Source organism: Acanthaster planci, linkage group LG17 (assembly GCF_054643075.1).
Source record: "Acanthaster planci isolate LZ-2023a linkage group LG17, COTS_SCS, whole genome shotgun sequence".
Classification (NCBI taxonomy): domain Eukaryota; kingdom Metazoa; phylum Echinodermata; class Asteroidea; order Valvatida; family Acanthasteridae; genus Acanthaster; species Acanthaster planci.
In genome coordinates, this window is record NC_141793.1 from 6,530,385 (window position 1) to 6,555,394 (window position 25,010).

Below are 25,010 nucleotides of genomic sequence, written 5' to 3' on the forward strand. Positions count from 1 at the left end.
GTTGTCCACAGGTGCTTGAGCCCAGTTAGAAACCTCCTGGAAGCATACTAGTAGATCTCTTCTTTGCTGATGAGATGTTTCCTTTTAGCACTAGTCTGGGCACGTACACTAATGGTGGATATACTTGCACATGTGCTTTATAAATGAGTCAGTCCAGCATTTCAAACAAGCCAATGTCTTTCAGAAACAAAGTGCATGTGAGAGTCAGTGTATGGCTGTGCTGACGGGACAGGCTGTTGCTCATCCACATAGCCTCGTAGTGCATGTGAGAGTCAGTGTATGGCTGTGCTGACGGGACAGGCTGTTGCTCATCCACATAGCCTCGTAGTGCATGTGAGAGTCAGTGTATGGCTGTGCTGATGGGACAGGCTGTTGTTCATCCACATAGCCTCGTAGTGCATGTGAGAGTCAGTGTATGGCTGTGCTGACGGGACAGGCTGTTGCTCATCCACATAGCCTCGTAGTGCATGTGAGAGTCAGTGTATGGCTGTGCTGATGGGACAGGCTGTTGCTCATCCACATAGCCTTGTAGTGGGAATGCGCTGTTGGAATACCAAGATGGGCTGGCTTATTCACACATATGATGCTCATGGTAGCACACCTGACCCTTCCTGTTCTGTCTGGTGTCATTTCAGGGCAGTGGTAATAAAGATGACAAAAGTCCAACTGATGAAGTGGCCAGAACACCTAGTCCTGTGGAACCCATTCGTTATAAGGTACAATGCCTTGAATTCTTTGAATATACTTTCCACTAGCACTTGGTGTAAATTGCAAGGTGAAAATCCTAGTGAGTGTCAAATACATTATGTAACATACATGTACATGTACCCAGTACCGATCAATTTTGAGTGCAAAGACCTACGGTATTTAAAATTCAGAATAATGTACAGTGTACATGTATCTCAATTTACATGCATTTTGAAGTTTGCAATCAATTAAAGAATCAAAGAATGTGCCTAAAATGTACAAAAATAATGTTGGGTATATAAATTGACTATGAATCTTCCATGTAACTTCTGAACTTCAAAATAAACCACTGTTACCTTTTCTTCCATGTTTTCTTGTACACAGAGTGAACAGAGAGAGTTTGCCAATGATCCTGCTGCTGAAGCAGAGGTGAACTTACTGGCATTGTGCTTTCAAACTAAGTAGATCCTTTTATTCAAGTGCTTCATTTGAAGTCCCATCAGGGCAACTCAGACACTTATCGTCATCATGCTGTAGTAATGTTCAGTGACTAAAATATGACGTATACGGGAAAGTTGGATTTCATTTGTGTCAGTGAGAACGGTCGTGTGCAAAACTGACAATTTGCCAGTATTCAAGAATGTTTATAAGTGCTGTTGGGAGAATAAGATCATAAGATGACTGATGAGATTTTCTATTGTATTTTGCCTCTTAGAATAACAGATTCCATTGAACACTAAACATTTATTATTTTGAATTCCAACATTCACTTTGAGTTAACCTTATGACCTTTGCTCCATGACTACAGATTATTGATAGCATTGAGAAGGAGTACTTTAATGATGAAGACTTTGATGGTAGTGAGTTTGAACTCCTCAAGGTGCCAGAGTTGGAAAAGATTGAATTGAGCAAACTAACTGCTGATAGAGACCGACTCAGGAGACAGCGTCAGGCGGTACAGTTCTCACACTTCTCAGACATTTTAAACTCAGGGTTTTTTGTCCTTCAACTTAAAACCTGTCCTGTATCTTCAGTGTAGATTCTATACTTTTCAGAATTCTTATTTATCAGCCCTCTTGGTCCAAAGACCACAAAGTCTGTAAGGTTTACTAGCTTAACCCTCCTATGCTGAAGTCACTCTTTGGATCACTTAGTAAACACCTCAAGGAAGCACAGCTGTGTCATGTTGTGCACTGCACTAACTGTCCCTCACAGGAATATCAGATTGCACTTTTGTGCTGCCCAACAACTGTGCTTCACTGTTTCATGTGCATAACTGTGCAGTAAACCAAATGCAGTGAAGAGGACTGCACAAAAGACCCTGGGTCATTTTGTGCTGGCAATCTACTGTGTACACACTGAACCTGTGCATGTTTGTGTTCCATATAGAAAATACATGCAAGTGACTGTGGGCATTTGTGCACATTTGTGCTGTGAAACCAAAGGAGGGTTAAGCTTCATTAACATTCATCTCAAATGATGTTGGTGGTAAAGCTGTTGAACAACTGTATTTTCTCCAAAATTAAACATTTAACCATGCTGTATGGCTGTGTGTAGGTTTTCTGTGGACACCCTCCCTGATCTAACAAAAGCAAACTTAAAATGCATATTTGTTGGATTTAAAAGGGATTTGTTTAAATGGAACACCAAGATAATTACCACATAAAATAAGACTGTTGTAATGAATGCGAGACAGAGACAACATGGGGACAGATGACATGGGTCATTGATTTTGCCTGACATACATGTATATGTACATGTATATGTACATGTATGTGTACATGGGTGATCAGGAAAACAATCCTCTAGTCAGAGCTGCAGAAATCCACTCCTGTTGGACATGCATTGCTTGATTTCATGGATTCACTGCTAGTCCTAGTAGATGTAAGTGCTCATTGAGAGTAGTCAATGAAGAATTTGACCATATTTTCTACTCCTCAGGTTTCAAAGAAGGTGTCTGATGTCGTGCTTGAGAATCAGTCATCATATAGCAGGGTAGGAACTAGTCTCATTGTTTTCTAAAACTGAATTTCCATCTTCTGACTTATTTATTCTGTTTTCTTCAGTTTTCTGAACATTTATTAACAAAGTAAAGCAAGGACATAACATGCATGTATTAAAGACATTGAAGTCACCAGTTCCATTGATTTCATGGTATATTCTTTGCCCCTGATCCTGTCAATGTCACTTTAATCAAACCCACATTGTAATCATGCACAATGTATAATACATGGAAATCACCTCTAATTAGCTGCTGTACTGTTGTTCAAGTTCGACCACTTTGTTACATGATGGTAACCCTTTACTGCTAGTACTGCCAATTGTAATAGACCCAGCTTTTCTTTAATATTAAGTGAATGCAATATCAAAATCTGAACTGTTTGTGTTGTAGGAACTACAACGAGTGACTGATCTACAAGCCAGCTTACAGACAGCCAACATCATCTGTACTAATGGAAGAAGGTATCCACAACCTGTCATTTTTTCAGTGTGTATTGATTCTCTGCACAAATATTAAACATCTGGGGTTACCGTAGATGCAATATGTTCTAACAAGCAGAAGACGTTTCCACAAGTGATTGAGTAAAAGGCTAAAAGTGGAACGTTTGTGGATGGATGGAATCCCCTAAAAAGGGCACCCTATAGCAAATTAAAACATGTTTTTGTTTTGCTTTTAATTTGACCAGTTGTTTCCCATCCATTTTTAAGTGGTAACCCTGTGACATGATCATTTACCTGTGACATGTTCATTTCCCTGTGACATGTTCATTTCCCTGTGACATGTTCATTTCCCTGTGACATGTTCATTTACCTGTGACATGTTCATTTCCCTGTGACATGTTCATTTCCCCATGACAGGTTCATTTCCCAGTGACATGTTCATTTACCTGTGACATGTTCATTTCCCTGTGACATGTTCATTTCCCTGTGACATGTTCATTTACCTGTGGCATGTTCATTTACCTGTGGCATGATCATTTACCTGTGACATGTTCATTTACCTGTGGCATGATCATTTACCTGTGGCATGTTCATTTACCTGTGACATGTTCATTTCCCTGTGACATGTTCATTTCCCTGTGACATGTTCATTTACCTGTGGCATGTTCATTTACCTGTGGCATGATCATTTCCCTGTGACATGTTCATTTCCCTGTGACATGTTCATTTCCCTGTGACATGTTCATTTCCCTGTGACATGTTCATTTACCTGTGACATGTTCATTTCCCTGTGACATGTTCATTTCCCTGTGACATGTTCATTTCCCAGTGACATGTTCATTTACCTGTGACATGTTCATTTCCCTGTGACATGTTCATTTCCCTGTGACATGTTCATTTACCTGTGGCATGTTCATTTACCTGTGGCATGATCATTTACCTGTGGCATGTTCATTTACCTGTGGCATGATCATTTACCTGTGGCATGTTCATTTACCTGTGACATGTTCATTTCCCTGTGACATGTTCATTTCCCTGTGACATGTTCATTTACCTGTGGCATGTTCATTTACCTGTGGCATGATCATTTACCTGTGACATGTTCATTTACCTGTGGCATGATCATTTACCTGTGGCATGATCATTTACCTGTGACATGTTCATTTACCTGTGGCATGATCATTTACCTGTGACATGTTCATTTACCTGTGGCATGATCATTTACCTGTGACATGTTCATTTACCTATGACATGATCATTTACGTGTGACATGTTCATTTACCTGTAGCTTTGTCTTTCATGCACATCGTACATGCAGGTGTTATTTTGCACAAATGATGGCACATAATATTTTCTTATGTGAGGCATCCAAATAATGCCATGTCAACGAACCAGAAGTTGAATATCACCAAATACAAGACTAGTTTTTATTTTGTGACAAATACCTTAAAAAGTGAAAAGAAAGTGGACATTTTGTGTTCTTGCATAGACAACTGGCCATGGCTAAACAAGGTTTCACGGTGGCTAGCTTGAGTATTCTTGCCAACTTCAGGAGAAGACAACAACTCCTTAGCTTGATGAAGAGCTTACACACAATCAAAACACTGGTCTGTATCCAGATCCCTGATTGATATTGATATCAAATAGTTATTATAATGAGCTTTAGCTTCAATATGACCACATCTTATTTCTGAAACCATTTTGGCTTTCTCAGTGCCGTATTACATAGATTAAGTCCAATGATAGCATCGTATCCAAGCAATCATAATCATGACCATGTACATGTAGACATGTATTTAATGTTAATGATAATCAAATGCAAGCAAGTAAAAGGGCAGCAGGAAACAACTTAGTGATCCTACTAGTCACTTCATAAATATCTGATACCCACATAGAGTGTCTGAGATTTTGAAATATAAAGATTTATATCAGGTCATATTTAAACAGTCGTTGTAGGTTACATTTTAGTTTCTTGTAAGGAAAAAAGTGAAATATCACCTAATGTGAATGTAACTATTGTGTTTTTTTCATATCTGTTTTCTTTTCCTATGTTTTCTCCTCAACAGCAACAAACAGATGTTAGGTTACGGGAAATGTTAGAGGTGAGTCCTTTGACAGCTCAAGAAGGACCTACTACAGTCAGGCCATATTTCCTTTACAATGGTGCAAATGAAACTAAGAAATGACAAAATTTAAAATTGAAATTGTAAAATTGCCTCATTTTGCTAAATGTATGTTCATGTCTTTTTGCATTTTACCTCTCAGGTAGTCCTCGAAGATAGAATTGTGGAACTGAAATCACGTTTTCATTGTGTACTCACGTGCCCCATGCAGTGTGGTTACACTGGTTCTTACTGGTAAAATGGCACTTCAATAAATGGGCTGGGCTGGGAACCATTTTAATACATTAGTACTGCAGGCGCACTTTGTATGTCCAAAGTTGCCAATAAAATTTCAGGCAAGCATTTTTTAAAAAGATTGAAACCAGCAAGATGTTTATTAACCTCCTACGGTTTTACAACACAAATGTGCACAAATGCCCACAGTCACTGGTGAGCATGTAGTTTCTATATGGAACTCAAACATGCACAGGTTCAGTGTGTACACAGTAGATTGCCAGCACAAAATGACCCAGGGTCTTTTGTGCAGTCCTCTTCACTGCATTTGGTTTACTGCACATTTATGCACATGAAACAGTGAAGCACAGTTGTTGGGCAGCACAAAAGTGCAATCTGATATTCCTGTGAGGGACAGTTGGTGCAGTGCACAACACAACACAGCTGTGCTTCTTTGAGGTGTTTACTAAGTGATCCAAAGAGTGACTTCAGCATAGGAAGGTTAAAGATTTCTACAAGTTAGGTAACGAATGCCAGGGTCTATGTGCATATTTATTTTCTGTTTTGATGGGGGTTCTGTAGGTTAAACCCTGGCTTTGTAGTGATTATCACTTTTTCCCTATCTGAATCACCAGTGTTGCTGACGCGTGCTAGGCAGCTGGTCTATATGGCTACCTATAGACACACACACTGTTAATGTGCACAATACTCATGAATGATATGGAGTACATCAACTCTTGACCTCGCTTTCTTTATTAGTACAATTTTCCTCCACTTTTAAGTTATTATCATCAATCCTTAATAAGTTTCATTTAAAGCAAATCTGTAATGTTCGGTAAAAACGTAGAGAATAATGGAAACCAAGGAGGGTACCGAGTATACCCAAATGTTTAATGTTTAATATAGCTGTGTTTTTTTTACAGCAATGCTCCACTGGAATACCAGACGTGATGTGAATTATAGCAAATATAAAACCCTTTTATGGACCAGCCACAAAGGAGATGAAGGGAATTCGATGTATGGATGTATTGTCTTGACTTCCGATCTGGTTTAGGATCACTTTTAAAGTGGCTGTCACAATGAGAGGCATATGTAGACTGTGATTGTCAACCTTAACAACCCTGTTGCACTTCCTGCCTTACCCTAACATTGAGGTTCATTTTGTAGGAGGAAGATTACCCAGGAGCCATTCAACTCTGCTTGGAATGTCAGAAGGCTGCCAGTACATTTAGGCATTACAAATGTATCAGGTAATCTTCTGTTTTGCCGTAAATTTTGTTTCTTTCTTTTTTTCTCTCTTTTTTTTTTTTTTTGCTACCTGTGTACACAAGACATAGCCAGTGACCCAATTATCCTACATATGCATGAAGATCCTTGTCCTTCATATGAAACAAAGGCCGATATAGTCATGAACTAATTGGGCTGTGTGCAGATGGTTCCATTTCCCTGAAATAACTGTAAATTTCAGCATTGGGTTTGGCTCTTCACTGAAGTCAAAGAATGTGTACTATGAGGTAATAATTCACAGTCTGTCCCTTTCCCTCTTGCTTTGCATACTGTGGTCAGTTGACTCTGGCAAGTGGTCAAGTGATTGAGGAAATAATTCACAGTCTGTCCCTTTCCCTCTTGCTTTGCATCTTGTGGTCAGTTGACTCTGGCAAGTGGTCAAGTGATTGAGGAAATAATTCACAGTCTGTCCCTTTCCCTCTTGCTTTGCATCTTGTGGTCAGTTGACTCTGGCAAGTGGTCAAGTGATTGAGGAAATAATTCACAGTCTGTCCCTTTCCCTCTTGCTTTGTATCCTGTGGTCAGTTGACTCTGGCAAGTGGTCAAGTGATTGAGGAAATAATTCGCAGTCGTCCCTTTCCCTCTTGCTTTGCATCCTGTGGTCAGTTGACTCTGGCAAGTGGTCAAGTGATTGAGGAAATAATTCCCAGTCTGTCCCTTTCCCTCTTGCTTTGCATCCTGTGGTCAGTTGACTCTGGCAAGTGGTCAAGTGATTGAGGAAATAATTCACAGTTTGTCCCTTTCCCTCTTGCTTTGCATCCTGTGGTCAGTTGACTCTGGCAAGTGGTCAAGTGATTGAGGAAATAATTCACAGTTTGTCCCTTTCCCTCTTGCTTTGCATCCTGTGGTCAGTTGACTCTGGCAAGTGGTCAAGTGATTAAGATGTGAACTTGCAAGCAGGATATTGTAGTCCCACTATCTGAGATGCCATTGAGTAACAAGGTGCTTCAAAATTATATTGATGAAGAGCAAAAAGATTTTATGAAATGTGAATGCATTATAATACATGTAGTTGCCATTGAATTAATATCGCAAAGATTACCTGATATCTGTTTGTCTTCTGTGTCACAGTGAGCTGAGTTCCAAGCTTCAGGATACATTAGAAATGATCGAGGTAAGAGAACAACTTGGGCTACAATTAATGAGCTGAACTACCATTTGTCAATCACTAGGTGATTTTGCCTGGTACTCGGGATATATTTTGAGCATAGGTTAATACTAACAAAGGAGATTATTCATCCACCGTTTCTGTTGCTCACGATACTTCTTGGTACATGTACATCATTATTACCCCCTGCTGACTGAGCCTATAAACGTCGCTAAAATCATCTCTGCTCCCTGGTTAGGTTACCAGCTCAATGCTGACATTTCAGGTTCAAGTGGCTTACCAAACACACCAATCTTCTCTATCCTCATAGGTACCTACTTACACTTCTGGGTAGAGGGAGACAGTGCAGAGAAAAGTGACTTGCACATATTGACCAGTGATAGATGAAGGGTTTTTTGAGTGAACCTGGGCAAATATAGAACAATCACATGGTACCAGTATAACAATAATAACAATGCATTTAGATAAAGTGCCAAATCTGTAAAAATGCTCCAAGGTGCAGATACAAAATACAATAAACACAATAGAAACAGAGCAATCTATAATAAACAATTAAACCCAGAATACCTGTGATACATACATGTACATGTACGTATATTGCTTGAATGGTATTTACTGCTTCCAGCAAACATTCTATCAACTGGCCAGTATTCTTTTCCTAATTACTCAGTGCAGTAAGGCATCAATTTAAAAGTTGAATCTAATAGTTCTCAATCAGACATCATGAAGAATGACGCAATAGTCTGTCATTTTTCCTGGTTCCTATTGTTTTGGGGTTGAGAAGAGTCTTGAGGATCTTTTAAACGGCATTGAAATGCAGGATTAAGATCACCTCTGGACATCTGAAAATGACAGCCTTTTTAATGTGTTATTCCACTAACTCAAAGTCAACATAATCACACTGCTAGCCCATTCTGGGTGCAGCCTCATTAACGTTGAGTTAGAGTACCAGTTTCAATAAGGTACCTGCAAATGTGCCAACTGTACATGTTGCAATGACAGGTGTCAAGAGTTAAGCTTTATTGTCGTCAGTGTTAGCTGACTCGATAATGCACTTGCATTTAAATGAATATTGTCAACATGGAATAGCATTAACATTGTATACTTGACTAGACGGCCTGTGTACCCCAGTATATCAAGGGAAAATCAGAGTTGATAAGTATTAGGACAAATGGGTTTATCTAAATCCCAGGTAGGACGTGTCTGGTTGCTGGTTTCCTTTTGTAAAAAGATGACTCATTCATTAATCAAGGCAACCTCTTTGTACACCAACAGGAGCAACTTGACCAAGCCTTAGCCAAGACCTGTATGAACTTTGATGTCAAACACTATGAGAAAGTTCAAACAGCCTACACACTCTTGGGCAAGACACAGGTAATTGGGGGAACTCACAGACTATTAGTAAACACTTAGTTTGTGTTTTGGTCAGTTCTTTTTAGCAAGCTGCAAAGCAAATGTGAGTCTATGTAATACCAATTTCTATTCATCTTGCCAGCCATCTGTGCCTCCGCTTTTCACATTATAATTAAGTTGTTGATCACAGGTATATGCATAATAGCATGTCATTACTGTCTGTTTTTGCTTTGTTTTCATCAATACCAAAACCTTATGTAGGATTATTGGCTTGAAGTGTCTTTTAATGATTATTGAATGGAGAAAGTTTGAAATATAGAAAGTTTTAAATTCCTAAAGTAATAAATTCAAACATTTCAATGTATTACATGTACAAGTACAAAAATGTAAGTACATGTACAGACACACAGTGCATGCCTATAGAGGTTATGCACAGCAGCCATCTGGCCAATCAGTGCTTTTGTTATGGGGGATATGCACAAAGGGTCTACTCATGCATATCCCTGTGGAACAAAAACACTGACCGGGAAGATGGCTGTCATGCTTAACATGTGTACAGATTACATGTACACTAACAGTAAAGCATTTGAAATCCATTGACTTTCCCAGAAAATACTAATCCCGAATAAAATAAGAGAAATATTCTAAGATTAAATGCAGTTTATCTGCCAAAGTGATGCAGAATTTTTTTGTAACCATTCACTCAATATGCTGAAATTTTTGTGCCTCCAACATTTTGAGAGGTCTTTGTGAACATGTAAAGGAACCAGGAAATAGAAATATTTTTATAAATTTTACTAAAAACCCTTGAAATTGCATCTTTGGGTTTCAATTAACTTGATTTTAAATTTTTGTTTTGAAATTTTGAATCCATATTTTGATGCTTTTTGGTTAATATGCTAATGTTATTTGCATATTTATGAGCAGAACTATGGTGTCATCCAAGGCACCGAATTTCAATGTTGCATTGATTTGTGCACAGAATATTTGCCAGATTTTTTTAACCACTGCTATGGCAGATTTTATTTTCTTTGGCAATTTATTGCTGTGTAAGTATAAGCAATAATCCAGCAAAAATCCTTTTCACAGAAATGTTCCCAGATAGCAAATTTGGGATTCACAATTTTAACATGAAACCCCAGCAAAAATCCTTTTCACAGAAATGTTCCCAGATAGCAAATTTGGGATTCACAATTTTAACATGAAACCTTGCAACCTGAACCATGCCTTCCTGGATTTACATCAAAGTAAAAGCGCCCTAACTTGTCCAGAAATGCTTGGTCAAGTTTTAATGTTTGAAAAGTGCACCGTTCAGTTCAAGAAACTCAAACAAGATGTCAAACAGTCTTCACATATGGCAAAAGAGTACAGAGATACATGTACACAAAAAGTGATTCTAAGAAAACTTCCTGGTGCCTTTAAGTTTGAGTTTCACAATTACAGAAATGAGAAATGTAAATTAAGAAAACCAGATTTTCAACTTGACTTCTTTCTTATTTATTTGCAGACAGCCATGGATCAGTTACACATGCACTTCACCAGTGCAATTCATAACTCTGCTTTCACCATCGTTGTGGGCTACGTAGAGCTCATGAGTGGGTCAGAAGATACCAACTTCCAGAAGATGCAGTACAAAGACCTCTGTAGTGTATGTTTGTTATCTTTGCTCTTGTTTTGGTTTGGCACAGATGTGACAGTCAGAAAGCTCTGAATCGGCCAAGAAAATACAAAGTGGCAATATGCTTTGTAGTTGGGGAGGGGTAGAAATGATGTCAAACACTACAGCATACTATTTGTCATTGTCAAAAAAAACTGTGAAAAGCATTTACCACTCGCCGCCGGGGATTCTGGTTTCAGACACACATGCTTTATACTCGTGGCAGGGGTCTCCAAAATCAGACAAAAGAAACTGGGCCTTGCAACAAAAGACTGTACTCATAACAAAGGACCAGGTTGCTGGGAATCACCTACATTTTTTCACTCTCAGTAGTGGAGATAATCCAGCCTTGTTTTGAAACAGTATACCTTGGTTTTGAGGATTACCACCAGGGACAAAAGTGCTCCACCACTGCAGTGATGAGCCACACAGTACCGCTGCACGCTAATCTGGCCCCTATTGAAAAGAGGTCAGCAGCACACTGTGCTAGGTTCGTGAACAAAAGAAAGTTACATAACACCGCACAATTGGTGCTCATTTTACAAGGCTGCAGGCCTGGCTAGAATACTCGGGCGTCAATAGATTTTGTCTGTCAGATTAGAGTAGCCACCAGACAGTCATTCGTGTGGGTGTAAACGTCCATTAATTCAAATGATAAATTTTTGAAGAATTTTGAAAACTGGAAATCTTGAAAATGTCCCGATTATGTGCACTGCATTTTTCAAACCACCCGGCAGTAAGTGGTTAACAAGATCCAAGAGGTCAACTGTCTGAAAACCAAACCGCCTCAAAACTCCCTCAACACCAACCACTGAAAGAGCCAATGGAGATGCATAATTGTGTTAGCTTAGCTTACTGCAGTATGTGATTGCTGACTACAGTCTGTGTAACTATGACACCTTGTTACAGCTGGCAGGGATAGGGGCATGGAAACCCTTCTCTTAGTAAACTTCAGCACACATGGTTTCAAAACTCTAATCTTTTTTTTTTCTTGTTTAACAGCATGTCACTACAGACACCTACATTCCATGCTTGGTGGACCTCTGCAAGGCATTATGGGAAGTGATGAAAAGTTACTACAAGACAATCGAGTGGCATGAAGCAAATGAGGATCCAATCAGCCCAATAGCAAAGGAGCAAATAGGTATGACGGACGTCTCAGAATGAAGAATTCTAATATTTACATCACAGATTGTAGCCATATACATGTACACTGAACAAACAGTCTGATAATGCTGTGGATGTGAGGAGTTGGAACTTGAATGAGCACACTGTTGAGTGTACAAAACAGTAGATCTGTATGAGATGACTAGAGCAGTAACTCCTCATGAGTTGGAACTTGAATGAGCACACTGTTGAGTGTACAAAACAATAGATCTGTATGAGATGACTAGAGCAGTAACTCCCCATGAGTTGGAACTTGAATGAGCACACTGTTGAGTGTACAAAACAATAGATCTGTATGAGATGACTAGAGCAGTAACTCCTCATGAGTTGGAACTTGAATGAGCACACTGTTGAGTGTACAAAACAATAGATCTGTATGAGATGACTAGAGCAGTAACTCCTCATGAGTTGGAACTTGAATGAGCACACTGTTGAGTGTGCAAAATAATAGATCTGTATGAGATGACTAGAGCAGTAACTCCCCATGAGTTGGAACTTGAATGAGCACACTGTTGAGTGTACAAAACAATAGATCTGTATGAGATGACTAGAGCAGTAACTCCCCATGAGTTGGAACTTGAATGAGCACACTGTTGAGTGTACAAAACAATAGATCTGTATGAGATGACTAGAGCAGTAACTCCTCATGAGTTGGAACTTGAATGAGCACACTGTTGAGTGTACAAAACAATAGATCTGTATGAGATGACTAGAGCAGTAACTCCTCATGAGTTGGAACTTGAATGAGCACACTGTTGAGTGTACAAAACAATAGATCTGTATGAGATGACTAGAGCAGTAACTCCTCATGAGTTGGAACTTGAATGAGCACACTGTTGAGTGTGCAAAACAGTAGATCTGTATGAGATGACTAGAGCAGTAACTCCTCATGAGTTGGAACTTGAATGAGCACACTGTTGAGTGTGCAAAACAGTAGATCTGTATGAGATGACTAGAGCAGTAACTCCCCATGAGTTGGAACTTGAATGAGCACACTGTTGAGTGTACAAAACAATAGATCTGTATGAGATGACTAGAGCAGTAACTCCTCATGAGTTGGAACTTGAATGAGCACACTGTTGAGTGTACAAAACAATAGATCTGTATGAGATGACTAGAGCAGTAACTCCCCATGAGTTGGAACTTGAATGAGCACACTGTTGAGTGTACAAAACAATAGATCTGTATGAGATGACTAGAGCAGTAACTCCTCATGAGTTGGAACTTGAATGAGCACACTGTTGAGTGTGCAAAATAATAGATCTGTATGAGATGACTGGTGCAGTAACTCCTCATGAGTTGGAACTTGAATGAGCACACTGTTGAGTGTACAAAACAATAGATCTGTATGAGATGACTAGAGCAGTAACTCTTCATGTCATTTCAGAGAAACCATGCCGCTGTCCAAAGAGCAGGACTTTTGCGAAGTAAGATGGAACAAATTCTGAGTGATGCACTCTAAATGCAACACGCAGTACAACATATGCAACGAAATATGCGACAACATACGCAACAACATATGCAACAACATATGCAACAACACAGCAGGGCATTGTCTGTCAGTATTATTACTCAGTACAAAACATAAACAGAATTCATCTACGGCACATACAAGCATGTTCATGTGTTTGCATTGCTTTACACCTAGCAACATTAAGTACTGATTTACTGATTTTATGTTAAGGTTTCTGGCATGGCAGCTTGTGGATGCATCTTTCTGTAATACAGAAGTGGATATGCAAATAGCCTTACTAAAGCCAAACAAAATTTTGCACAGTTTTGTGAACAAACATGAATAATACACCCAGGAGGCTTCACTTAGTGTGGCGACTTAGTACTCTAGAAACTGAATATAGCACTGTCTCACAGATGTTGACAGCACAATCCAACAGTGAACAACTCGTTACAACTTTATACAGGAGCATGTGGCCTAATGGTTAGGGTTTGTAGCATCTGATCATAGGGTTGGGGTTCGAATCCAGCTTGCTGCAACATGTTGTGATCTTGGGCAAGTCACTTTACCCCCATGTGCCTCTCTCCACCCAGGAGTAAAATGGGTACCAGTGAGGGTAGCTTTGGTTATATTTAGCCATGTGTGCCTAATATGGCAGCATCAGGCTAGTAACCTCCCCAGGGAGCTCAGATGGTTTCAGAAATGTTCAGATGATGTGAGCCCAATGAGCACGGCAAAGATAATGATAATTAGTGCATAGCAACATTCCGTAATATGTGCTATGTAAGAACTGACTATTATTATTATGTGGTTGCAACAGTGTTATGATTATGAGCTCATGCAGGGAGGGCTGAGTTGGTTTGCTATTTCTTCGAAATATTCCTGGATGCTGGTACTTAAGTGCACAGTATTGTTAGTGAAGAAAACTTCATGCCAAAGAGATGAAACATTCACACCTCTCTTGCTGAGCTGTTTTGGTACTTTCTAATATCCTGGCTTTAGAGGAAGCTGTTGGGACTGATATGGAGGCTTCATTCAATCGTCGTTACATCAAGACTAAATTAGGACATGGTCTGACTAGAATCTGGCAGGTAAGATACCTGCTACTACCCTGTGGATTATGATGTAATCTCATGACATCTCATATCAAGCAAACACGCTGTTATCATAGACAAGTAGTCTGAATTTTGGCTCCCACTGAAGGTTAATTAAACACCTTTCTTTCTTTTTTTTCAATTTTTTTTAAAGCATGTTTATTTTGTCTGTTTTGAAAATCCAAGTCCTGTATAATGTGTGAAAAATTCTATTGACATTGGAGAACTGAGGAATGCTTAGAAAAGTTAGCTGGGCATGGACCACTTGAATTATTTACTGCCTTTCATTCCCACCTGTGCAAACCTGAAGAATGATAAACCTTCTTGGGATCCTACTGGCCTGTTGTTTTGGCAGGCAAGCAGGAAGAATTCACATGTACAAATATGCAAACACAAGGATTGTGAATTTGACAAATGTATTGTCCAGCCAATAGTCAGTTTTCTGCATTCAAATATGCAGCAACGCATGACACCATCCATTTTCACCAGACTGTTTTGGCATGGTCGCCATTGTTATTTTTAATCTTTATGCTTCTCTTTCCATAACCTACTTTGTTCCATTTTGCAATAGATGACTTGTTGCTTCCCTCAGTGCCACAGATTTGTTTCCAAACCACACGTCTAGATTGATGTTAACATGTAAATTATGAAATTCTTTGCTGTAAGATTTTGATTCCGATTTAAAAGAATCCAATAGTTGAACTAACAGACTTGTATCCAGGGTAACACATCCAGGGTAACACATCCATGGTAACACACTACCAAATTCCTATACTTGAGAGTACATGGACGCTGTTGTGTTCCTGTTGACCTGGAATTGGGCTATTTTTCTTACAGGATGTACAGCAAAAGGTCAAGATATTTCTCCTTGGAACTGATTTGTCCAATTTCAAATATGATGATTTCATCCATGTCTTAGATCTTGTTAATAGGTAAGATATATAAACAGCCATTGTTGCGTGAGGTTGAAACAGGAAATTAAAAAGCAAATTTCATTGGGCAACATTCCTTAAACAACATGGAACGACTGAATGAAAAGTACTTGATTGAAAGTGCCATTGCTGTAGCTTATCTCAAAGTTTGATCAGTGTTGAGTTTGTTTGACAAGGGATCCCTGCTGGAAATTAGTTTTGTCATCTACTCTTGAAATGTTGCTGACACATCAAAAACGTTTTGGTCCAAGTGTAAAGTAAAAGCACATAGATCCATTATGGAAGAGATACAACAAATGAGTGATATTCAGTTGGCTCTTTTACTTTTAAGACTTATTCGCGTTGGTGAGGAGTTTTGCGGCAGTAAATCAGAGAGTCTTCATGATTCTGTGAGACAACAGAGTCTAAACTACTTCAAGAACTACCACAGGTAAAAAAATTATGTTGCACCCATTGGCGGGGCCTCATTGACATCCTAGAAAGCTCATATCTTTTTTCTTTTGACTTGGGATTCTTTTAGCTATCTAGCCACAAATACCTTGTACACATTACTTTGCAACTATTATCATGCAAACTGTATTTAAATTTGCATTAATTTGAGACATTTCAGCAGTTAGTTCTTCACAGTATTAATTATCTGATACCCGCAGGTCTCGTCTGGATGAACTCCAAATGTTCCTGGAGAACGAAGGTTGGGAACTCTGCCCTGTCAAGCCCAATTTCACCATCACCAATTTGCATGAGTTTCGCTTTGTCCGGCTGACAGGCCTGACTCCAAGCACTGACCGCAGTAACCCGTCCAGTCCTTCCATTCAGAGTCAGGCTAAGGATAGTTTCTTCAATCGATTTGGGGATCATGGGAGTCCATTTGACCGACGAATGGATGAGGAAGAAGGGGAAGAAGTGATTGGAACAAATGGGGTAAGTCATAAAAGTAGCTTCATAAAATCCATTTTTGTCCATTTTTACTTTTAAGTGCTGAGGTTTTTTGATTGAGTTTTCCAATTTTTGGTTCAGGTTGAAGATATTGATGATGAGTCCCATGGTAATGAGGACTCAGATGATAGTGATGTACCTGATGAACTCAAACAAGATTTCATTGATGAATTGACTGAAGAGAAGCCCATGAAAAGGTGTGTAGCCCCTTGGTGATGGAATACATAAAGTGTGTGTTACATTAACATGCACAACATTCCTCTTATGAAATACCACATAATGTTACAGAACAGTGCATTACTACATGTATGGAGCGCCATAGGAAAAACTGACGTATGCATGCACCATGTACATACTGCTGCACACACAGACACCATACGGTGTCTTGACACTGACTCCATCAAGGTATCGTGTTTGTACCAATGAGAATATCGCTCTGTACTCAGCTGGAAACAAAGACAATCTGGTACTCAATATAAAAAGACCAGTGACAAGTATTTATACAAGTCATGCACTTTAGTCATCTATATGGCAGCAGCATGGATTTTTTTGGGGAAGTTTATTTTTTTTTCGACCGACCGACCCCTCCCTTGATTGAAAAAAGATATGAGAACCATAGAATGTAAAAAGGCTGTCCTCAGTTGAACAAAATATTTTTCTGTTGCATGGTGATGATGTGATGAATTATGCCCTTGCTAAACCTTTGATGTAGAACATGTCATGAAGTGCACTTTGGTGTTGGCGGTAGCATCCTTTGCGTATCTGTACATTTCTGACTGTCTTCATAAAACATTCTACAACTGTAGACTCCTACACATTTTTTGTTTTCTGTAGTGTTAAGAAGAGGAGATCCGTCACAAAAGGTCCTGTGCCAATTCTAGCCAACACAACACTTAACGTTCTACGACTCTTTGGTAAGCTGCAGTTTATAGTTTATGAGGGAAGGTAGTACACAATGTGTGGTCTTGGGGTGTTGGTAGGTTTGACTTCCCTTATCTTTGAGATGTGAATATATATAATGCACTATGGGTGGAAAACCTTCAAACTGTGTTGGCTTCATTAGGATATAGTTTCACTATAAAAGGAATCAGTATGATTTAGTGGATTCCAAACTTTAAAGTTCAAGTCTTGTGTTAGTGAATGTTTCTCTACAAGTTGTCACACTGTTCTTCCTATTCAGGCAAATACATGCAGATGATGACAGTTCTCAAGCCTATAGCCTTTGATGTTGTTCTGTGCATGTCACAACTCTTTGACTACTACCTATTTGCTGTATACACCTTCTTTGCTACAGACATGGTAAGTCTAAAAGTACTCAACTACTGTGTGCACTGTGAAACACCTTATCTTGGTAGAAGTTGAACACTGATTCCTGTAACGACACAGTCATTGGCTGGTCTTTAACTGGAAATGTGCATTTGTTTATCTTTAGCTGAGGGCAAAAACTGATTGACCAGATTTTTGTGATTTAACATTTGAAATTGGAAGTCAAGAAAGCGGCGTTTTCAAATTCCAGCCAAACAAATTGTCATGGCAATCTAGCTACTTATCAAGAGTTGCCAGCAATTCCTATGAATGTTGTTAGTGGAGAATTAATCTTAATCTGTGAATGTTGTCCTTTTACCAGAGTGAATCATTTGGGTTGAGCTTGAGTAACAAGATTCGTACCACTCTGAAGCGTATCAGTGACAACATGATACTGCATGAACCCCCACCAGGCATGCTGCCAAACCCCATGGAAAACAGGGTGAGATAAACACACATACAGCCTATGATGCAGAAATACTTCCATTAGAAGGCAAGCTGTGAACTGATTGCATACATCCCCAGCTCTGCTCCATCAAGGGTCTAGTGTAGGCTAGTCAAGGCTTGTTTTCAATTCATCATAAACATTCCTGTGTAACATCTTGTAACCAGTGTTGTATTTGAGTCCGTCACCAGTCCTTTCACAAGTCCAGTCACAAGTCCCTTCACAAGTCCAGTCATAAGTCCCTTCACAAGTCCAGTCACAAGTCCCTTCACAAGTCCAGTCACAAGTCCCTTCACAAGTCCAGTCACAAGTCCCTTCACAAGTCCAGTCACAAGTCCCTTCACAAGTCCAGTCACAAGTCCCTTCACAAGTCCAGTCACAAGTCCCTCACAAGTCCAGTCACAAGTCCCTCACAAGTCCAGTCACAAGTCCCTCACAAGTCCAGTCACAAGTCCCTTCACAAGTCCAGTCACAAGTCCCTTCACAAGTCCAGTCACAAGTCCCTCACAAGTCCAGTCACAAGTCCCTCACAAGGCCAGTCACAAGTCCTTTCACAAGGCCAGTCATAAGTAACAGGGTGAACAATGCCAAAGGAATGCTTTGGTCACATCTCATTATAGCTAGTGAATTGGCCTAAGACTGAATGACTTGTGATGGACTCAAATCCACCACCGTAACTTACATTTCCACTTGTAACATTGATTGGAATCCTCTTGTTCTTGCATTTACCATGTTGAATGTATGAGAGCATCAGTAACAAAGAATAAACACCACAACCAAGCAGAAAACTAAATACCTGTGTTAGGATTCGATGGGACTTTCTCCTTCACATTTTTCCTCAGGTTTTTAGACCAAGTTTACTTTCTATACATTCTCACCCATAAAATGAAATCTGTGAATTGTTTTGCATTTGTATCTATAGGAACGGATAGGTTTCCCTCATGTGTCCCCCATTGTAGAGTTGACTGGTGTTGAGCAGCTCCATGGATTAGCAGAGAGGATTGTAGGAACAGACTCACTGTAAGAACTCTATTCAAACACTATCCGTCTATTACATCATCTCTTACTTTAACTGCAGTTATTTTTGTAAAGTCATCTTGAGATGCACAATAAAGAACTCACTTGAGATGAGTTTAGAAGCTTACAGCTAAAGTTTGATATTTTTCATCTTTTACTTTGGTGGCAGAAACCCCAAATATGTAAATGTATAAATTGCCCTCAGATTTTGGCCATTGGATAGGTTTGGTTCAGTTTAAATCAACCAATTCTTGCATTTTTCACTCTGTGGAATTTAAGATAAATTTGACAATAATGAAAGTTGAAATGTTTTTCTCAGTTTCAATACTTTTTTTCATCGTACAATAAGGTGGTCCAAATCTGATCACATGATCTTCTTGTATCTCATTGTCAGGAGATGGTGATTTGGCCAATTTAATTTCTTCAAGTACTAAAGCAGTGTTTATAATGTAAAACTGTACATTAAGATTTCTCCTATATTATACACAAAAAACCATGTAAGATTAGTCAGGTATCAAACATTATTACAGTTCCCATAGTTTGTTCTGTGACTTTTTGATCAACTATAGACTTAATTTGAATTTCTTAAGGTTTAAACTGGAAGGACTCAGCAGCGCTTGATGAAGAAATTATGATTTAAACCTGGGGCTTCAAGAAAGATTTGAGATTTCTGTTCAACAGAACCTGTTCCTTATGTTGAATAGTATGACTCTATAATGTTTTTCAATAATATTCTATCTAGTATTAAAACACTGATTTTTTTTGCTGTTTTTTTCATCAACAGAGTTTTCTTAGCAGAACAGTTTCAGCTTCTTCAGCCCCATCTTGAGTCTGTCATTCCATCATCCAAGAAACCATTCCTGCAACAGTTTTATTCACAGGTGCTCCTTGCATCCTTTAATTTTCTTAACAAGCCTAAGTGTGTTTTGTGCCTGATGTGTTTTCCATGTCCTAGCGACAGTATGACTTGCGTAATCAAAATATTGAGTAGTAGAATAATTGCCCTTTACGTATTCCTCAGTGCCAGGGCCACATTTGTTTTTAATATACAGATTCTTTAATCTCTGGGCTGATGAAGTCTTTATAGGTTTAGCTTATATTTATAAAAGATTGGCTTGCCAATCTTGTGGAATATCAGTATTTGATGCAGGCTGCAGTAAACTCGTTTACATTCACTAGGCATCGTAAAACAAAATCTCAATTACTAATGACAGTTTTGTGCAGTTATACCAAAATTGGCAGAATGTCAAACACATCTGCAGCTTCCTTGGACGGTAAATCATACAGCATAACATATCCAATGCACTGCTTTTTCCTGGCTTCAACGTTTCAACTGATCCTGCATGTTTCTGTCTGTCATATATCAAGTACTTGGCTATATTTGGAAGAGTACTTGATTTTGTTCTTTTAGACCGTGAGTGTAGCCAGTGAGTTACGTCGTCCTGTCTACCGCGGTGTAGCCTCCCGTTGTATTTTCTTTGAGAGAATTCTACAACTCATGTCTACAGTCAAGTGGGACATCAAAGAAATCATGTCACAGCACAGCACCTATGTAGATATACTTCTACAGGTATATCCAATTGCATTCCTTGCTATTGTAAGTGATGTGAAAAGTACATCCAGCTAGTTTTGGTCCATCTGAGTGTCACTGAAGCAGTCTAAGTCAGCCAGTGAATCATGCAACAAAATGACTGTGAAATTGATTTTCTTTTTACCCACCAATTTGGGAGCATTTGTGATCCTTGTCCAAATAAAAAAAAAACATGAAGTCGTGTATGAAAACTGCATTCTCTTGTTTTTCAAATAAGCTGTTTGAAAAAGAAAAACTTACCAGTTGTTTGAAACATAGAAACCTGCCCTAAGTAGGATGTAGTTCTGGGTCCTCCGCAATACTATGCATGTTCTACCATTGGTGTTTCAAAATGTTGCAACTAAACATAATGAGGGACAAAGTGGTGATGTAAAGTCCATGATTGAAGCAGCTGTAAGTAATGCAGTTCATTCACATGAACATTTAGGCAAGTGATAATGCATTTGTTTTGACTCTTAAAGCTTGATGATATTGAATAATGGTCATGTATTGGAGTTTTATTGTCTTGTCTTGACAATAGAATGGTGTCAATCTGAGGTGTGCTTTAGCTAAATCACTGAATTCACTGAATATTAATTCTGTCACGCTTTGTTTTTCTTGACAGGATTTTGTGATATTTAGTGCACGACTAGATGAAGTGGGAAAGTGAGTATTTTCAGTGATTTTTTTCTGATTGTATTTGCAATATGTACTTTCATTTTAGGGTAAGGGAAACATTGTCAATGACAGCATGTCAGAACTATTCCACACTAGCAAAATCAACAAAGAATTACATAGCTGCTGGTTTTATGGTCAACTTTTTAATAAGTTTTAAAAAGGGAATTTTGCTAAACTCTACAAAACAGCAAATTCATAACATGGAAGCTGCAATGTTAAGCATGAATGTGCCTTGTAAAAAGTGCAGCGATATTGTTAAATACCACAGTACATGCACATTTTACTGATGTTGAAATAATGTAACAAAGGGATATTGTCCCAAGCTTGAAGTGTGATGTATCCTGTGGGATTCACCACAGGTTTAGAGTATTTGATATGCAATGTATATATCAAGTGACTCACAACTGAAATTTGATCATCTTTGCTAGGGTATAACATCAGGGCATGTTCATGTGTTTCTGCTTGGTATTCAGATTTCTTGGCCTTTTTTACCCCTTTACAGACGTGTCTCCATTCCAGTTCCAGTCTACAATATCTTGTGGGGTCATCTCGTGCGGTTAGCCAACCGCACATTTGTGGAGGGGTGAGGCAATATTTGAATGAATAATGAGACAGACTTTCAAACATGTGCCCATGATTGCTTAGGTAAAGTCCCCGATCATCTAAGTTCATCGTAGTGTATGTATTGTTGAAGCAGCTATCAATACAGGCAAGGTCAGGCGTTTCTTGTGGCACTGAAAACACTTCTTGTACATGTAGTTTTACAGTTTGACAATGCAGTTTCATAATTCTTTCCTTCTTAACAAGGCTGTTGTGTCTTAGTAAGCACACATATCAAGGGAGATTCAAACAAAAGGATGTAGCCTGTGCTAGGCTACCATATTGCTTTCAGGCTTCTGTGTTCTATTCGCTTTTGTCTGCCACACTTTCTCTGAAACATATTGACTTACATCAGCAGGGCAATAAACTTTATCAGTTCTAGAAATGACTGAGTGTTGTGTTGCTTGTACTAGTTGCTGTGTTCTTTGAGAAGAATTTCACTTGTCTTTCTGCTGACAAGGTTTGCCAGTGCTAAGAAATGCAGCAATGAGGGACGTGCATTGATGCAGCTGGACTTCCAACAGTTCCTCCTTAAATTGGAGAAACTCACTGAAGTTAGGTAGGTATTGCCGTGTTAATTGGCACTGTTTCACCAATAAAACTCATCACCACTTGCAGTGCCAGTTCTTTGTTTGGTTAACAAAATTTGACAGGCCTTGCTGCAGAAAACAAGTATTAAAATGGAGAATATTCCTAGTGAAGCCAGTCCAGAATGTTATACAATTACCAAAGGCTGGTCTTGTCCAAAAGTACCTGTATGTTTATCATATAAAAGGAACAGTTTGTTTTGCCTTTTCCAGGTGCAACTAAACATTGTGGCATGTGACTCTTCTCTTGCACAAATCAAGTCCCAACTATGGCTTTATTTCACAGTAGCATTTGATTTGTCTTTCTTTGTATTTGGTGCTTCAAATTCCAGTCTTGAATAGAGATAACTTACTTGTGAATCAATGCAGATCATCTGTGCTGAAATACACTTTTAAATTGTAGGTGTAATTGAATCCTGTATCCTTCATTTGGATTATTTCAGACCTATTCCTGACAAGGAGTTTGTTGAAACCTACGTTAAAGCATATTACCTTTCTGAAGCCGACATGGAACAGTGGATTAAAGACCATCGGGTAAGTTATGCATACTACTTTTCTGATAAAGATTATCAGCAAACTGAATAAAATTTTGAATGGTTCAATGTTATATCTGTGATATGTCAAGACTTTGATACGAATTTGAAATTGGTTAATGGTTTGTTATGGTGTGGTTTTTGTGTCAAGACTTTGATACAAATTTGAAATTGGTTAAGGTGTGGTTTTTGTGCTGTTTTGGGGGGTCTTTCATGGGGAGCGGTCACATTTCATATAGAGATATTATGCATAATTTGTATTTTTAGGAATACTCAATTAAGCAACTTCTCAGCCTTGTGAACTGTGCAGTCAGCTCCAAGAAAGCACGCCAACGATTGACAGGAGTTGTTGAAGAACTGGAGAGAACAAGGGCAAGGTGAAAGGTCAAAGGGCAGAATTGTGCAGTACAAGTCAAGTTTGAAATGTCTGACTTTTGGGTATAGAGGGGTCAAAGTGTGCTGGTAAATTTGGGGAAAGTGGTAATTCATCATGTGTGCAGCGGAAGGGGATTCAGGCATATTTTTCCACAGAAGTCTTTTTGTATGTCACTTTCCACTAAATCACGTGACTTATAGTGGGTATCAACCCCATAGCAACCAGTGTTTTTAGTGTTGTTAACAAAGAATACAGCAACGTTACGGGATGGCACCCACTACATCAATAGTCCGAGTACGGTGCTTACAGTCGGCTTTATTTCTGGAAAATGTTACTTGTGACACACTTTGCTTTGAGTGGACGCCGTGTTTGCTACTATACATGTAGGTCACGTGACGTAGCTGGCGCAATTGATGTATTGGATGTGTTTACATGGAGTACAGCTTGAATCCACATCTTAACGGTGTCGAGTTCCAACATTGGAGACTTTAACAGTAGACGTCACACAAAAAGGTTTTTGTATACACAGAACATACATGAAAAAAGGAGGAAGACAGTGAAAGGATGTTAAAGGATGCAGGCCAAAATGGCCGAAAAAAGAGAGGGAGCACTTTGACCCCTCCTGCCCCCACACACACACACATGAAAGCCATCCCAAATGTAGAAGCACAATTCAACCAGTATTATGCTTAGAAATGACATATATGGAAACCCTGGTATTGTTTGATGCAGATTCAGTCTTTGTACAAAACACAGATTTGACTGGATCACAGAAGTCATCTTCATGTACATTTATACTGACAAGTTCCCATAAACAGGTCTTGTACTGTAGATTTAAGTTACTAGCATGATGTGTACAGATATGGTATTGTGATCCCATGTGAACTTGTGAACTTCTGTTTTCATTGTAGCACTACTGACCAGTATCACTGTAGTCTAAAAATGGTACATATTTCTACTAGTCCTCTTGCAGTCCAAACATTTAATCACTTGTTGCCCTTTTGGGTAACAAGTTACGAGTCGGCCTTTTGTAATGTTTTATATGTTGTTTTAATAGTGCATAAACACAGCACTATGGAAGATAAGACTGTATCATGTTCATGATGTAATTTGTTTGGATATTTTCTGTGCCATAAGCTTTCCTTTATATGTAATTAAACATTTTTAGAGGATTTGAAAATCATATGCTCTCATATTAATTTGATTTGCTCACACAACTGTATTCATCTGTGTACTGATGTATGCCACGAGACATGATGGACATGTCTACTATGAGAGATACAATTTAGTTGTAAGTGGACATGCCTTTGCTATGAAATCAATCCTCCTGACCATAGGATTCTGTTGCAATATGTTTGATACTGCGCAGTGGACACGTTCATCCAAAACAAAATGCTCGTGTTCTTAGGAATTCTACACATAACCTATCAAGAGAGTAGAATGCCTT

The 25,010-nt window shown here is 38.9% G+C and overlaps 1 protein-coding gene across 1 annotated transcript in view; it reads left to right on the top strand.

The window, feature by feature from the left end:
- The window catches only part of vps50 (VPS50 subunit of EARP/GARPII complex), a 28,657-nt gene extending 3,911 nt beyond the window's left edge, over positions 1 to 24,746 (top strand). Inside the window, exons 2-29 of the mRNA XM_087147663.1 lie at positions 636 to 716; positions 1,072 to 1,116; positions 1,496 to 1,642; positions 2,629 to 2,682; positions 3,080 to 3,150; positions 4,619 to 4,736; positions 5,196 to 5,231; positions 6,633 to 6,715; positions 7,824 to 7,866; positions 9,136 to 9,234; positions 10,721 to 10,861; positions 11,873 to 12,014; positions 14,493 to 14,581; positions 15,422 to 15,516; positions 15,848 to 15,946; positions 16,167 to 16,437; positions 16,534 to 16,649; positions 17,287 to 17,366; positions 17,633 to 17,751; positions 18,080 to 18,199; positions 19,125 to 19,222; positions 20,004 to 20,100; positions 20,631 to 20,789; positions 21,415 to 21,455; positions 21,970 to 22,050; positions 22,528 to 22,626; positions 23,098 to 23,188; positions 23,455 to 24,746. Of these exons, the coding sequence (XP_087003789.1) occupies positions 636 to 716; positions 1,072 to 1,116; positions 1,496 to 1,642; positions 2,629 to 2,682; positions 3,080 to 3,150; positions 4,619 to 4,736; positions 5,196 to 5,231; positions 6,633 to 6,715; positions 7,824 to 7,866; positions 9,136 to 9,234; positions 10,721 to 10,861; positions 11,873 to 12,014; positions 14,493 to 14,581; positions 15,422 to 15,516; positions 15,848 to 15,946; positions 16,167 to 16,437; positions 16,534 to 16,649; positions 17,287 to 17,366; positions 17,633 to 17,751; positions 18,080 to 18,199; positions 19,125 to 19,222; positions 20,004 to 20,100; positions 20,631 to 20,789; positions 21,415 to 21,455; positions 21,970 to 22,050; positions 22,528 to 22,626; positions 23,098 to 23,188; positions 23,455 to 23,568 (2,829 nt within the window). The 3' untranslated portion in view covers positions 23,569 to 24,746. The remainder of the gene's footprint in view (positions 1 to 635; positions 717 to 1,071; positions 1,117 to 1,495; positions 1,643 to 2,628; positions 2,683 to 3,079; positions 3,151 to 4,618; positions 4,737 to 5,195; positions 5,232 to 6,632; positions 6,716 to 7,823; positions 7,867 to 9,135; positions 9,235 to 10,720; positions 10,862 to 11,872; positions 12,015 to 14,492; positions 14,582 to 15,421; positions 15,517 to 15,847; positions 15,947 to 16,166; positions 16,438 to 16,533; positions 16,650 to 17,286; positions 17,367 to 17,632; positions 17,752 to 18,079; positions 18,200 to 19,124; positions 19,223 to 20,003; positions 20,101 to 20,630; positions 20,790 to 21,414; positions 21,456 to 21,969; positions 22,051 to 22,527; positions 22,627 to 23,097; positions 23,189 to 23,454) is intronic.
- Positions 24,747 to 25,010: the final 264 nt, after the last annotated feature.